This window comes from Mesocricetus auratus, unplaced genomic scaffold, assembly GCF_017639785.1.
Source record: "Mesocricetus auratus isolate SY011 unplaced genomic scaffold, BCM_Maur_2.0 Super-Scaffold_100013, whole genome shotgun sequence".
In the NCBI taxonomy this organism is placed as follows: domain Eukaryota; kingdom Metazoa; phylum Chordata; class Mammalia; order Rodentia; family Cricetidae; genus Mesocricetus; species Mesocricetus auratus.
Window position 1 is genome coordinate 8423825 of NW_024429196.1, and position 16092 is coordinate 8439916.

The following is a 16092-nucleotide window of genomic DNA, read 5'->3' on the forward strand; positions in this document are numbered from 1 at the left end:
AACCAAAGAATATGTTTGATTTATTGTTGGCTTTCTTTTTCCGTTTTGTTTATAGTGTTTGCGTGTTTGAAGTAGGGCATCTCTATCTATGTCATGTGGCCTGGAACTCATCATGTATGCCAGGCTGGCTCTGAACTTGAAATCCTTCTATTTCAGCCCCCAGAGCTCTGGGATCCTAACATTTGTCTCCTTCTTTCCTTCAGGTGAACTGAAAACAGGAAAGGGGGAGGAGGAGGAGAAACGAGTAGTGACAGAAAATGAATACTGGTAGGAGCCAGGTCTCATAGAATTTGGAATGTAATTCCTTTTGAAATTAGAGATAAAGAAGACAGGATGTAGATATGATGAAGAATAATAGGACTGAAGAGGCAAGAAAGTAAAAATCTGGATAGACTGAACTAATAATAGACACAAGGTCAGATACAAACAGCAGGAAAAGGTATCTCTCTCAAGGACAAGCTACATCCATAAAACATCACAGTCAACTCATCCTTACACTGACTCTGGATTTCTTACAGAAAAACTTTCCTCTAAAACCACAGACTACCCAAAACTGTGGTTCCAAATATCAACAAAAAGAAAACCTTCCGCCTTTAATCCCAGCACTCGGGAGGCAGAGGCAGGCGGATCTCTGTGAGTTCGAGGCCAGCCTGGTCTACGGAGCAGAGTTCCAGGACAGCCTCCAAAGCCACAGAGAAACCCTGTCTCGAAAAACCAAAAAAAAAAAAAAAAAAAAAAAAAAAAAGAAAACCTTCCACTCATGTCTGGAGAATCACAGAAACGGCAAAGTAGCCTTGATTTGTAGAGTTTCAGAAAAAGGATATTCCCAAGACAACATTCCACATACGTGGTAACTTGGTCATGTTCAAGGAAATGGAGCCTTGACCCACTGTTATCTAACCTTTATTCAGAGTTCTGCTTTGCTCACAGCCTCTCAAAATATTGGGTCATTAAAGTTGTATTCAAATCCCACACTCGCAAGGTTTGATGCTCCCATCTTTCTCTATATTTCTAAGATTCTCCACTGTATCTCTACTGTGAGCTCTCCTCCACTGCAGGAGACCAATGGGATGAATTTATTGAACTCTGGATTTGTTTTTGGAAGTGCTAGAATGCTCTGGTGAGTGCAGGGGTCAGTGGAGTTTTCCATAGTTCCATCATTCATTTTCCTAGCAAAGCCTGGAAAATAGAAGAAAGATTTCTGACCGACATTGAAGTTTTTCCCTTATAGCAAGCACCTCATAGCCTTTTCCACATAGTCTTTGTGGTATTCATCTTCTGAAAAGAGAATGCTAAGACATTTGTTTGTTTTTGCAGTACAAGAGGTGGTTGAAGCTAGGGCTCCCTGCATTCTAAGCAAGAACCAGAGCGACAACTCTAGCAAATGCTTTTCTTAGGTATGTAATCCACACATTAATCTAGAATCTAGACCTTTAAAGACAGTCTTAAGCAACCAGTTTCCATTCCTTTGTGTTGCAGCTGAGTTGTTTCCAGGTGGTGGGGAAGTGGAACCTCAGATTCACCGAATACCTTTGGGATGTTGTGGCCAACCTGTGTGATGGTCGAGCCCTGGGTAGCTGAAGGTGAAGAGTGAGGAGTTCTTCTTCCGTCCCACCCTGATGTTCCCTATCTCTTCGGAAACTTTTTTCATTACTTAAAAGAAACTTCCCCTTTGTTCGGTCTCCAACTCACACTGAAAGGCACGCGCGTGGGACGGGGATGGGGGAGTACTGCTGCACCCCGGCCATGCCCCACCCACAATTCAAATCTCTCCGGTTTTGGTAAAGCAATCTAAAAAAGGAAACAAAGCCAACAGTGCATCAGTAATCATTTCCCCTCTAAGGCCAAAATGAAAGTGAACTCTTCCTTTCAGAAATCTGGTGTCAAACTAAATTAAACAACACCATTAAGTGGTTAAAACAAACTTCTCCAAGGAAAAATATGAGAGAACCTTCCTGAGTTCTAAATAATTCCGCAGCGGCCTTGGCGCTACCCAACTTTGCAGGGAAACTTGGTCTGGAGCCCAAACCTGCAGCCGGGGTGGAGCGGGAGGTGGCCTGCGGCCCAGCCAGGACTATGATTGGTTGCTCGGCCTCTCCCCGCGCCTGCGCAGTGTTCCTCCTGCCCGCCCAGCCTGCCGCCGGTCTGGGGTCTGCGGCCTTTGGAGGGTTCCAGCGTCAGCTGGCCGGGAAGCCGGCGAGCCGCCGGGGTAGGGTAGTGGGCCGAACGGTGGGCCCGGCTGCCCCTTCCGGGAAGAAAGGACGAAGCTGCTCTCTAGTCCCCGCGGCCTGCGAAGGCCGGTGAGAGAGACCGAGAAGCGCTGAGACGCTGTGGGCGCCGCCGCCGATGGCCGCCATGATGGGGCGGAAGTGAACTTCGGGCGCGGGCTGCCGGCGATAGCGCTTCAGCCTCGCTGCCAGGCGCTGCCCCGGGCGCGCGGCGCTGCGGAGCCCGGGCCTCCCGGCCCTCGCGACCCCTGCACCTCGGCTCCCGCCGCTTACCCCGAGACTGAGCGGCGGGGAGTGGCTCCCGGCCTGCGGTCCCGGCTGCCAGAAAGATGGCGGACCCGGCGGAGTGCAACATCAAAGTGATGTGTCGCTTCAGACCTCTCAACGAGTCCGAGGTGAACCGCGGCGACAAGTATGTCGCCAAGTTCCAGGGAGAAGACACGGTGATGATCGCGGTGAGTGGCCCCTGACCCCACCGCGCGTGATGTCGGGAAGGGCGGTGAGTTCTGGGACGTGGCCTGTATCGAAGCCGAGAGGGAGCAGGGCAGTGCTCGCTTTTCCGAGCCGGGGTTTGCGAGTTCAGAAGGCCAGAGAGGAACGAACACTGTTCGGGCGACTCGGTGATGGTTCGAGGGTCACCCCCAAATCCAGTTCTAAGCTCTGGCAACTGGGAGTGTCTTTTAGCATGGACACTCCCCCACCTGGGACTCTGGAGGCTACGTCCCAGGACAGGCTCTGTCCTGTAAGCTAGTTTAGGACACATTCATTCGTGTGTGTTTCTGTGTGTCTCTGTACGTTCCTGATGCTGTTGGTCATGTGCACTACCTCCAAATTGGCAAGAATTCAGAGTTCACCCAGAACACTGAGCTATGGGCCCAACTGTACTGCTGTACTGTACTGTACGGTAAATAATAGATACCTAGTTTTAAGTTCTAAGGAGCATGTTACTGGAGTTGAAATCGCAGGGGAGGAGAAGCAACTACAATATGCTTGCACCTCAAACATTCACTCAATTGCACGTTTCATGTTAACAGTAATAAGTGGGGAATTAAAAAGCGTGTAAAAAGAAATAGTGACTTTTCTTTGAAATTAGAGTAATTATGTATAGTGTTATAGTAGCTATAAGTGGATTCAGATTGGGCCAAATAAATGTCATAAAGATCTAGAATTTCATTCAACTGGGTCTTATGGGATAACAGTGTAGGAAAGATGGCTATAAATGAGACAAAGTGTTGTAAAGACTTTATAAAAGGGGAGAAATCACTGTTATTAGATTCATATACTGCCTATCTTGAAGAAAGTTGATCATGAGAGGTAGTAAATATTTCTTTGTAGTGTAAATGTAACTGAGTTGATTGAAATTTTCCTATCTAGTATTGCAAGTTTTCTGAAAGCAGCATTCTGAATTAAAGATTAAAAGTAAGAAAGAGTTTGTATACAGAACAGTGAGCTAAACTAAAAGGGAAATTCACCATCAGTGATGATGCCATGTGCATTGTTAGTAGGATTCAGTTTTTAATGTCAGGTTTTACTCTCAATTGTTTTTTTGAGTAGAATTTTATATTTAGTCTATCGTTTGGGCTACTTAATATAGAAGTAGGGCAGAGAGGTCACAGGAGACAGGCTATTGATGATTGAAAGCATTGACCTGAAGATAGTACTAAAGTTTACTAATGGGTGTGTTAATGCAAAGGTTTCCAAAGTTCAGTTTTGGAAATTTAATGTGTTAGTACCACATCCTCCTGCTAGGCTTTTGGCAGAAAAAGAAAATCATTAGCTCCTACCAGCTACTGCTGTGTGAACACTGTCAGGCCAGTTCTTTGTTAAGAAGTCCTCAAGATGCTCTCACTGTAAATGATGTCATAGTAATGAAGGGAAGTTAAGGGTAGGGATCCTCCTTTTCTTTAGGCGCCTGGGAGTGGGGAAGGGGTGTGTGTGTGTGTGTGTGTGTGTGTGTGTGTGTGTGTGTGTGTGTGTGTGTGTGTGTGTGTGTTGCCTGTAGTCAGTAGAAACTCTCAACTCCAGGATTAGTTTATCAAACTTGAGGCTACATAGTCCTTAGGATCTATTATTTTTCAGCTTCAGCAGTTTTTTAGACAGTAAAGATGTATTTCATTTTCCACTTGTATTAAGATAGTCTTAATTCTCTGGTTTTTGTGCATGTTTAAACAAATACATAAATATCACTAAGACTGTTTTGTTTGGAATGTCAAAATTTAGGATTTACAAAATGCCTTAAGTTATGGTGGCTCATACACCTGTAATCACAGCACTCATGAGTCTGAAACAAGAGGATTTTGAGAGCCTATTTTGTTTTGTTTTGTTTGTTTGTTTTAAAAAGCCATGGGTGGCAACTTACACCCTTAATCTCATCACTCCTGATGCAGGAGGATCCCCATGAGTATCATATCATGATCCTGCCCCCTTCTACCCCCCAGGGAGAGAGGAGACATTAAGAGAGATTAAGTTAGAAAGTAGTTTTCTAGTGTGGGCCAAATTTGGCATATAATACATGAAGAAAGGAAGGAAAGCCACCACTACAGAAAACATGTTTATTCTAGGTCCTTTACTTTAGGAAAAGTTGCTCATAACTTCTGTTTCAAAGTTTTTGTAATACAAATAAGTTTAAGTGAAGAATAGAAACTTTGGACAGATGATGAATAAAAAGTATAGGGAAAAGTACAGTATAAAACTAAGGGAAACATTAAGCACACTAAAAATATTTAATATGTTTCATTATTTTTTTTTTATTTTTTTGGTTTTATGAGACAGGGTTTCTCTGTATTGTTTTGGAGGCTATCAGTCCAGCCCGGCCTCGAACTCACAGAGATCCTCCTGCTTCTGCCTCCCGAGTGCTGGGATTAAAGGCATGCGCCACCACTGCCCGGCTTTGTTTCATTATTTTAGGAACTGATTTCCTACATATAGAAACCATATTAATATGCTGGGGTCTTTATGTTCAATGTTTTGGTTAATTGTATTTTAAAAAGCCTATTGGGAATTCATAAGGTGGTTTAAGGAATGAAATGGGAGTCTTTATGCCAAAGAACCAGATGAAAAAAATTATAAGATTATTTATTTTACTCATTTTGTTGGATCCTGAACCTGATAATTTAAAAATAAATAGTTTAGAAGAGACTTGCAGGAGGTTGGTGGTGATGCTGCACGCCTTTGATCCCAACACTCAGGAGGTAGAGGCAGAGGCAGGCTGATCTCTTGAGTTTGAGGCCAGTGTGGTCTGCAGAATGAATTCCAGGGTAACCAGAGCTACAAAAAGAAACCTTGTCTCAAAAAACAAACCAAAAGAGAGAGAATTTCAACAGCATAACATGTAAAGTTAAATTATTTTTTTAATCTTTCATTCTTCTCTCATATATGACATCCTGACCACAGTTTCCCCTCCCTTCACTCCTCCCTCCACCTCCCCTCTCCCCTAGATCAACTCCTCCTCTGTTTCCCTTCAAAAATTTTTTTTTCAAAAAGAGCAGTCCTCCCAGGGATATCCACCAAACATACCTAACAAATTACATAAGACTGGGCACATGGCAGCACAGTAGGAGGAAAGGGTTCCAGGTGCAGGCAGGGGAGCTCAAGACACCCCACACACACACTTCCATTGTTGGAAGTCCGACAGAAATACCAAGCTACACAACCATAAGGTAGATGCAGAGGACCGAACTAGTGAAGACCTGTATAGGGTCTGTTTGTGGCTTTCTCTGTGAGCCCCCTGTGAACCCTGCTTAGTTCATTCTGTGGGCTGTGTTCTTGTATCCTCATCCCCTCTGGCTCCTACAATCCTTTCTCCCCTTCTTATTTTAATTATGATTTTTAAGTATTTTGTCCATTGTCTTTAAAGTAAATCAGAATTTAAAACCTAAGTGTATTAGTTTATAATGTCATTGGATGGCAGTCATAATCACTGCTCATAAAGAAAATAATTAAGGACTCTGCTTTTCTTCTAAGTTTAGCTATTAATATTTTGTCCAAAATTTATCCTGTTACCCTCAAAATCAATCACTTAAATATAACATTCTGGTAAGCAAACATTTTGATCTTATAGTGTTGTGTATGTTTTATGTAGCATTTAGTTTTATTTTTGACATAAATTCTTGGTAAAGTGCCATAAATACCACACTGGATGAAAAAAATTATTCCCTGAAAATCTTTAAACACTACAAAATATCCTATTGCAGTTAGAGGGCTTACAAAACAAGAGGGAGGAAAAAACAAAGCAAAAAAACCCCATGATCCACTAAACTTTGGGAAAACCTCAAAGCTGAAAAGTCCATAGAAATTATTTCTTTATCTGTGTATGCAGAAGTAAATGTCTTCTAATCATAGTACCTTATATGGTATATTGTTCAGGCTGCCAGAAACTAAGTCAGCCTGCTGTAATTCATTGACATTAGAAGAGAATTAAAGCCAATTAGATTTTCTGGCCCATTTCCTTACCTCATGCAAAACACAACTTGCACTTACAAGTCAATACTGGTTTGATGTTTAAATCTTGATTGCCTTGAGTGAAAACTGAGAGAGGAAAGAGACATCCTTACCTTGTGTCTAAGGAAAATCCAGCACATACTGCAATCTAAAAAATCATTGTTCAGAATTCCTATCAGCATATTCCTGCTTCATGACCAAATTTGGTTTGATCTGTGCAACCTCACATGGCAGTCATTCAAGAAATCTAAGGTATGATGCAGTTCAGTTAAACTCATTCCTTGGATTTATCCCCTTGAAGGTTAAGTCAGATATGGATGCATCTTGTGACTTAGGGCGTGTAAAATAATTTTGAAAACAGGATTTTAGGTTGTATAATGTGTATTTCAAGTGAAAGAAGTGAACTGAAAAAATTAGGACCTGATATATAGGTTTCCTTTGTTTAATTTATTGAAAAGATAGAGATTCGTCTTAACTATAAAATTTTCATTCACAAGGCCTTGATTTCTTCCAAGGAAGCCAGGTTCAGTTAGTAAATTCATGACTATATCTTTAATGAAAAACATTTGCCTTACACAGTAAAATTAACTATTTGTTTTTATTATTTGTATTGAGGTGTATGTGCGTGCTTATGTGTATGCATGCATGCATGCATGCAGGTACCCAGAGAGGCCAGGAGAGGGCATCGGATCACCGGAAGGTAGTTAAAGGTTATTTAAGCTGCTTGGCATGGATGTTAGGAATAGAACTCAGGTCTTCTAGAAGAATAATAGGAGATCTTAACTCCTGAGCCATCTTTTCAGTCCAAATTAATATCTTAGAACTTCAGTCCCATAAGAATGTTTTGTCAAATGAATAAAATAACAAATTATCTTTTTAACAAACCTGTACATATGTGACTGAATGTTAATGTGTCAGTAGCATCTTAGCAAAAGGATACTTTCAGAATAATCTGAATTGACACCATTTTAAATTGATGCCCAAATAAAATCATTCTTCCCATTAGGAATGCTTCCAATTGCTAAGGGACAGCAGTTGGGGCTTAGATAAGTAAAACTTTATTTTTCTCATATCACAGACATTTTAGAAGTAGGCTCATATTGCTGCTGCTTCCAAGACCCTAACCATTACAGTCTGTCATGCTTAGTTACCCACTTTTGAAAGCAGTTCCAACTGGGTGGTCTCTTTTATCATTGAAGTAAGACCTTCTCAGAGACCTCCTAGCAGATCACCACTTTATACAATCCAGAGCTGGGTCATATGAACACCAGTTGCAAGGGGACTTATTTTTATATGCATTGATTATCAATGTGAGGGTACCAGATTCTCTGGAACTGGAGTTACAGGTAGTTAGTTGTGAGCTGCCATGTGGGTGCTGGGAATTGAGCCCAGGACCTTTGAAAGAGCAGCCAGTGCTCTTAACTGCTGAGCCATCTCTCCAGCCCCAGATTTAATTTTTAAGATAGGTTGAATACTAAGAGGAACAATGTAATTATTTAGGAGAGCAGTCCTCTAAAGATGAGAAAAAGAGAGACAGAAAGTCTAGGTATACACCTGCCTGCTCCCTAGTTTTTCCTGAAGGGAAAAAAGCTGGATCCCAAAATATACTCCAGTCATGACTCTAGGGGAAAAAATAAATTTAACATTATGGAGTATTTACTAGGCCTCCTACCTAACATGAGTACCAGGGGTTGAACTGATACCATCAGGCTTGGCAGCCTCCTTTACCTACTGAGCCATCTCACTGGCCCCATATCCCGATTTTTAAAAAAGATGTCTAGGCCTCTGGCTCTTTCTTAGACTAAGTATGTCTCCACGTGTGGTTTTTCTCTGGTCCCCAGTGTTCATATTACTTCCCATAAGGGATCCACAAGGTTTAAAGGACTTTGAAAATATATCATTTTCACTGGGTTGACATTTGCATTTAATCCTTGCTCCTGCCACTTCAGACTTTTGTTTCTTGAATGTTAAAGCTTCTTTTGACCCTAGACTCTTGAAGCATCTTGTTAGCAATGCCTGCACTACTTCCTCACAATCCAGTTGGCAGTATGGCTAATACTGAAAGCGGGCCTGAGTTAGGTCCTTTTTCCATGACTGTCTGACATTCTTCTGCTCTCCTCTTGAGTACCTCTCAGCATGTCAGTTAAGTGCTATGGTCACTTAGTGGTGTCATGTGTACCCCGCTGTTACTTAAGCTTCCGCTGAAACAGAGACTCTGTCCTGGTCAGTCAGTTTGGCATCTGCATCCCATAAATACTTGTTAAATGGAAGAATAAAAAACTGAATCAAAGTTATTAAGAGGACTGAACTTTAATTGACAGACCCATCTAATTTAATTTTGTCATTAACAACAGCTTTCATGCATGTCAAAGTTCTATTTTTCCTATCTGCAAAGTAATATTAGTATTGAAAATGAAAAAAGTCCTGGAGGTGAAGGCCTGAAATCTAAACTGCTTCAGGAGTTTGAGCCAAGAGAATCTCATGTGTATGGCCAACTTGGACAATTTAGTGAAACCCTGCCTCAAAACAAAAATGCCTTTAAAGAATCTGAGGAAGGTTGGGGCTAGAACTCAAAATGGCGTTACATAGATAGCAAGTGGGGGGAGCAGAGAAAGAAAATTGAATCTCAATACTTGTCAGAATAGCAAAAAACCGATGTTCTTGTTTTCGTGGCGCTAATTTTCTAAGGTCCCTTACCCTCAAGGTGCATAGTAGGTATACTGTTTTTAAAGACTGTCTTGGTATCTTTGAGTTTAAAAATATCTGCTTATCTGAGATTTGTGTAATACTTTTGCTTTTATTTTTCAGTCCAAACCTTATGCATTTGATCGTGTGTTCCAGTCAAGCACATCTCAAGAGCAAGTATACAACGATTGTGCAAAAAAAATTGTTAAAGGTAAATATGTTTAACTTGTATTCTGTCCAGCAATAAGTAAAATTTCATTTGTAATCTTTCCTGTTTCCCAACATTCCCAACATGAATACAATTAGTTAACGTATTGTGCTTTTCAATTACCATGATCTCTTATATTACACCTAGTGAAGGCTGTTACAGGGATTATGTTACAAGCATATTCTTGAAAAGTGAATTTCTATTCATTGTTCATAGGAGAATTTCCCAGGTAGTATGTAGGAATAGAACAGTGTGAGAATGAAGTGGCTAAAAAAAAATTTCCAAAAATTAGGAAATAAGTATTGTTTTTCCTATTCCATTGTTCCTTCCTCAAAGGCTTAAATTATAGTCATTATAACTTAACTTATAGTCATATAGTGAAACCCTGGAGAAATTTATTAGGGATTGCTGAGGATTAAAAGAAAAGTAACATCTATGAGAATATTTTTCAGTTTTGGTTTTTTTTTTAAGATTTATTTATTATGTATACAGTGGTTTGCCTACATGCATGCCACACACCAGAAGAGGGCACCAAATCTCATTACAGATGGTTGTGAGCCACCATGTGGTTGCTGTGAATTTAACTCAGGACTTCTGGAAGAGCAGTCATTGCTCCTAACCTCTGAGCCATCTCTCCAGCCCAGAGAGTATTTTTCAGATTTATATTTTCTTTTTTTTTTTTTTTTTTTTTTTTTTTTTTTTGGTTTTTTCGAGACAGGGTTTCTCTGTGGCTTTGGAGGCTGTCCTGGAACTCGCTTGGTAGTCCAGGCTGGTCTCAAACTTACAGAGTTTGGTATGGTTAACTAATAAATGAGGTCTGGATCTCATTTTTAAATTGGCAAAAAAAAAAATGTGACCTGCTTTGTATGGGTGTGTTTGTATGTGGAGGTCAGAGGTTAACTTCAGATATCATCTCAATTGCTTTTTTAAAAAGACTTTTATTTGTGTGTGTGTGTGTGTGTGTGTGTCCCCGTCCATTCACCTGTTGGTCTACTTCTGTTTGTCTATGTGAATATATGCAGTGGGTGTACAGGTACTCATGGAAGGCCAAAGGAGATTGTTGGATTCCTTCTTCTCATTTCTTTAGTAAGACTAAAACCAACAGTAGAATGATGTTAGTGGTCTTGGTCATAGGCATATTCACCATAGAACTTATTTTTTCTGCACATTATGTTGAAAAATGTTGACAGTAAAATTATTATAACAGCAAAGTCTGGAGTAGATTTGGAGATATGAAAAATTATTATAGTCAGCCAGAAGTCCACCAACCTTAGGTCAAAAGTCTTTGAAAAATAAAATAATACCAAACATATACACCCCGCTACCATGTTCATTGTTTCTTAAACAAATGTTACAATGAAACAATTATATAGCATTGGCTTACATTTAGTAGGTAACTAGATCATTTAATTAAATGAGAGGATATGAATAGATTATATGCAAACACCCATCTTATATAAGATACTTGAGTACCTATGCATTTTGGTAGGTCCTCAGAGGTCCTGAAACTAGTCTCTCTTGATACTGTTCCTAGCACTGCAAACAAAACCAAGCAGCCCAGCTTCTTTTACTGTCCATGTCTAGTAGACACGCCCCCCACCATGCAGGACCTCTCTATTAGCCTTGGCTATCCTAGAACTCACTATGTAGCCCAGACTTCAAATTCACAAAGCTTTGCTTCCTAAGCACCAAGATTAAAGGCATGCACCACCATGGCCAGCCTGAGTCTTAACTTATAGAACACAGTTTCATACTACCTCCTCCTCTTGCACCAAAAATCAACTAAAATCCCTGAATATTGGACATCAGAAGGTCACCCTGATAATTGTTTTTCCCCCTCCACCTCCCCGTTAAGATTCTTTTGCAGGTTAATGACCCTGGGGTACCCAAGGACATTAATAACTTCTTAGCAAAATTAATTTTGAGTTAGTGTCTTATTGTATTGCATTGAAGGGACACCATGATCATGGCAACTCTGTAATAAGATTTTTTTTTTTTTTTTTGCTGGGCGTTGGTGGCGCACGCCTTTAATCCCAGCACTCAGGAGGCAGAGGCAGGCAGATCTCTGTGAGTTTGAGACCAGCCTGGACTACCAAGCGAGTTCCAGGACAGCTTCCAAAGCCACAGAGAAACCCTGTCTCGAAAAAAAAGTTTTTTTTTTTTTGTACCACCAGTTCCCAAATAATGATACCGGGGCTTAATGTTAACTATGAAAGCTTGGTCTATAGCTTAGGCTTATTCTTAACTGGCTTTTACAACTTAAATTAATCCATTTATATTAATCTATGTCCTATCATGTGGTGTTACAACTCTTCCATCATGCACCTCTCAGTGTCTCCTGGTGTCTGTCTCTAGAGCCTAGATTCATATCCTTTTCCTCTCTCTCTGCTCAGAAGTCCCTCCTAACCTCTTCCTGCCTAGCTATTGGCCATTTAGCTCTTTATTAAACCAATCAGAAGGCACCTTGGCAAAGACACGTCTTCACAGTGTACAAAAAGATTACTCCACAACACAACTTGTATAAAAGAAAGCATTTAATTGGAACCTTGCTTACAGTTTCAGAGGAATAATCCATTATCATCATAGTGGTGAACATGTCTACACACATAGATGGCATAATGCTGGAGAATTAGCTGAGAGCTACATCCTGATATTCAGGCAGAGTCACGGTGGTCTGGCTAGGACTTTTGAAACCTCAAAGCCGAGCCCTAGTTACACACCTCTTCCAACAAGGCCACACCTCCTAATCTTTCCCAGACAGCTCATCAACAGGGCTAAGCATGCAAACATATGAGCCTGTAGGGGACAATCTCATTCAAACCAGGGTTGAGTATGTAATACTCATGGGTGGGCTTTTTGTAGATTAGCCAGCAATTAATTAAGCTATTTATAAAGCTAATTCATTATGTATGTATTAATTGACAGACAGGGTTTTTGTCTCCTTGGTTTTGGATTTTGTTTTTTCGAGACAGGGTTTCTCTGTGTGTAGCTCTGGATGTTCTGGAACTCCCTTTGTAGAACAGGCTGGTCTCAGCTCACAGAAATCTGCCTCCTGAGTGCTGGGATTAAAAGGCATGTACCACCACTGCCCTGCTGGGTTTTGTCTTTTAGGACAGTAAAGCTTTGGAATATAAGTGTAATGAAATGTTGAGCTTTGTGTTGATAAGTTGATCTTAAACTGTGGATCTTAAATTTCTTTTCTTAATTGATCACAGGCCAGAAAGTAACTGCTTATATGGATTATTACTAAGAAAGCTACTATTAATACTATCTTTTAATTTTTTTTTCTGAGACAGGGTTTCTCTGTGTAGCTTTGTAGACCAGGTGGGCCTCGAGCTCACAGAGATCCCTGCCTCCCCAGTGCTGGGACTAAAGGTGTATGCCACCACTGCCAGGCTATCTTTTAATTTTTAAAGATTTGTTTATTATGTATACAGTCTTCTGCCTGCATGCCAGAAGAGGACACCATATCTTATTATAGGTGATTGTGAGCCACCATGTTGTTGCTGGGAATAGAACTCAGGGCCTCAGTAAGAGCAGCCAGTGCTCTTAACCTGTGAGCGATCTCTCGAGCTCTTATTTTTGTTACTTTAAAGTCTCTGTGTGTGGTGTGCTGGTATGCACACTAGTGAGTGCTGTTGCCCCTGGAAGCCAGAGACCCTGGATCACCTAGAGCCAGAGTTACAGGTGGTTCTGGGCAGCCCTATATGGGTGTTAGGGCCTGAATTTGGTTTCTCTGGAAAAACAGGAAGCGCCCTTAACTACTGAGCCATCTATCTTAGGGTTACTATTGTTGTGATGAAACACCATGACCAAAAGCAACTTGGGGGAAAAAGGGTTTATTTCACTCAGTTTCAGGTACCAGTTTATCATTAAAAAAGGCAAGGAGGAACCTGGAGACAGGAGATGATGCAGAGGCCATGAAGGGGTGTTACTTCCTGCCTTGCTTAGCTTACTTCCCACACCCACACCCCAAGACAGTAGCAGTCCTGGCTGTCCAGGAATTTGTTCTGTAGACCAGACTGACCTTGAACTCACAGACATCCACCTGCCTTTGTCTCCTGAGAACTGGGAATACAGACATGCATCACCAGTGCCAGGCTGCTCAACCTGCTTTCTAATAGAACCCAGATCCACCAACCCAGAGAGAGCCTCACCCACAATGGACTAGGCCAGCCAGTACCAATCACTAAGAAAATGACCTACCGGCTTGTTTACAGCTGGAACCTGTGGAGGCATTTTCCTAATTCAGGTTCTCTTCTCTGAGATTACTCTAGTTTGTGTCAAATTGTCATAAAACTAACAATTTCTCCATGCCTTCATTTGATGACATTTCATACCCTTTACATGTTAAACTTTAATCACTTCTTAAGTACTCTATTATGAGAGCATTGCTTAAGGAAAAAGTCCCAGAAATACAAGGTCTTTTTTTTTCTCATAGATGTTCTTGAGGGCTACAATGGAACAATATTTGCATATGGGCAAACATCATCTGGGAAGACCCATACAATGGAGGTAACATTTCATAATCTGCTTGAATATGGTTTGCAGAATAGATAAGTCATCCATTTTGATTTCTTGCGGTTAGTTTGCCATTCTTTAATGTTTTTATTTTATCTTTATGGCCTTTTCTCATACAAATTATATGAAAGTAAGTGTTGGATTTTAATTAGTTCCTGAGCTTGATTAGTAACCTGTACCTGTGTTTTATATTTTGAAGTTTCATCTTGCTGGTTAGTGTAACTATATAATAAGGAACATTTCAGAATTAAACATGAGGTGTTGTACCATGTGGGAAATTTTAGATGGTATTAAAAGTGATTAATGTCTCCTGAATATCTGCTACACTTCTCTGATAAGATTATCCCCTCCCTTCTCAATTCTGCTCTTTATTACAAGATATGGCTGGCCTTTTCTAACTTTGCTCCTAGTTGCAGGCCATCTGGGTTTACCATTTATCTGAATGTACTGTATAAAATAAATGACAATTTTTGCTACTTTTCATAAAAATAATAGAAATAAAGACATTCCTAACATTTGCATAAATTTGATTTGGTGTAGAAAATAATGTATATCTATATGGAAAGAAATGTAAAACAACTAAGTTGATATATGCTTGTACAATATTCTCATTTAATAATTGAAAATTTGAAATTATTTGTAGAGCAACTTCTACCAAAAAAAAAAGCCAGTCACAGTTCTTATCCTATCAATTATATATTTTTAAAGAGTCAAAGTTTTTTGTTTTTAATTCATCTCATAAAATCTGTTACAACTCTGCTTTTCTTTCCATGCAGGGTAAACTACATGATCCAGAAGGCATGGGTATTATTCCAAGAATAGTGCAAGATATTTTTAATTATATTTACTCAATGGATGAAAATTTGGAATTTCATATTAAGGTAAATTCCTATGGGAAAGGTTATTTTCCAAAATAGCTGCTTCCTGAAAGTCATTTTCAAAAAGTTGTTACAGGTACATAAAGTTGAAGGATCATTAGGGTTAGCAAACTGATTCTAGTTCATATGCCATTAGATGAATACCTGGGTTAGCGAAGTCTATTCTTAGCTTCTCCCTGTAAAAAACACAGTTTAACTACAAAGCTTCAGGGTTCCCACCACACTTAACTGTTCTGATCCTTGTAGGTGATTTGTAACAGAAGTAGACTTTTCGTTATTTCAGCAGCCTAGTAACTCACACTTTCCTATTAGAATGTGAACTGCGGCTGGTATAATGTCCTAGTCTGCATATCCAGCACTTAGACTGCATTGTTTACAGAGTGAACAAGCTGTGGTAGTTTTGGTGGATTGAGTGTTTTCTTTGTTTGTGCTTTAGGTTTCATATTTTGAAATATATTTGGATAAGATAAGGGACCTGTTAGATGGTAAGTTAAATTCTTGCTCTAATAATTTTAATAGTACCTATTGCTCTTCTAGTAAAAGATGTTCTTAGTAACATGGATGAAATTTCATGAAGTGCATAGGATAACTTACTTCTGTTTTTAAATTACTTTTTAAAGGCAAGTAAAGGAACAGCTCTTTGTAGCTGGGAGTGAACCTGAACCTGAGCTACCATCATGTGGGAAATTCTTAAGTGATAATGAGATCTTTAAACTGAGAGTTGTAGACTTAAACTCAAAATGTTAGTCTCAGTTGTTAGATGCATTGTCTTTCTCTCAGGCCTAGTGTTATTATTTATACAAAAGTGGGTGGTAGAAGTTTGAATGGACCTAAATTCTATACTGTTACATTAGTTTTCAGATCACTCTCCTAGTATGTTTATTAGGTTTGCTTTTTTATAGTAGTACATAATTATATAATATACAGAATATAATTTTTAAGGTTTCCTTCTGTTGTGCTGCTAAGGGAAGTCTACCACTTCTATTAGTTATTTCATAGCTGATATTAGAGTCTAGGTAATATTACTAATACAGCTTTTCTTTTTTAGTTTCAAAGACCAACCTTTCAGTCCATGAAGACAAAAACCGTGTTCCTTATGTAAAGGTACCTGCAAAAGAGAATGATTACTGTA

At 39.9% G+C, this 16092-nt stretch overlaps 1 protein-coding gene across 1 annotated transcript in view; it reads left to right on the top strand.

The window, feature by feature from the left end:
- The first annotated feature begins 2114 nt into the window (after positions 1-2114).
- The window catches only part of Kif5b (kinesin family member 5B), a 42464-nt gene continuing 28486 nt past the window's right edge, over positions 2115-16092 (top strand). The window contains exons 1-6 of the mRNA XM_040755336.1: positions 2115-2683; positions 9477-9564; positions 14003-14076; positions 14859-14963; positions 15397-15445; positions 16009-16064. Coding sequence (XP_040611270.1) covers positions 2558-2683; positions 9477-9564; positions 14003-14076; positions 14859-14963; positions 15397-15445; positions 16009-16064 — 498 coding nt within the window. The 5' untranslated portion in view covers positions 2115-2557. The remainder of the gene's footprint in view (positions 2684-9476; positions 9565-14002; positions 14077-14858; positions 14964-15396; positions 15446-16008; positions 16065-16092) is intronic.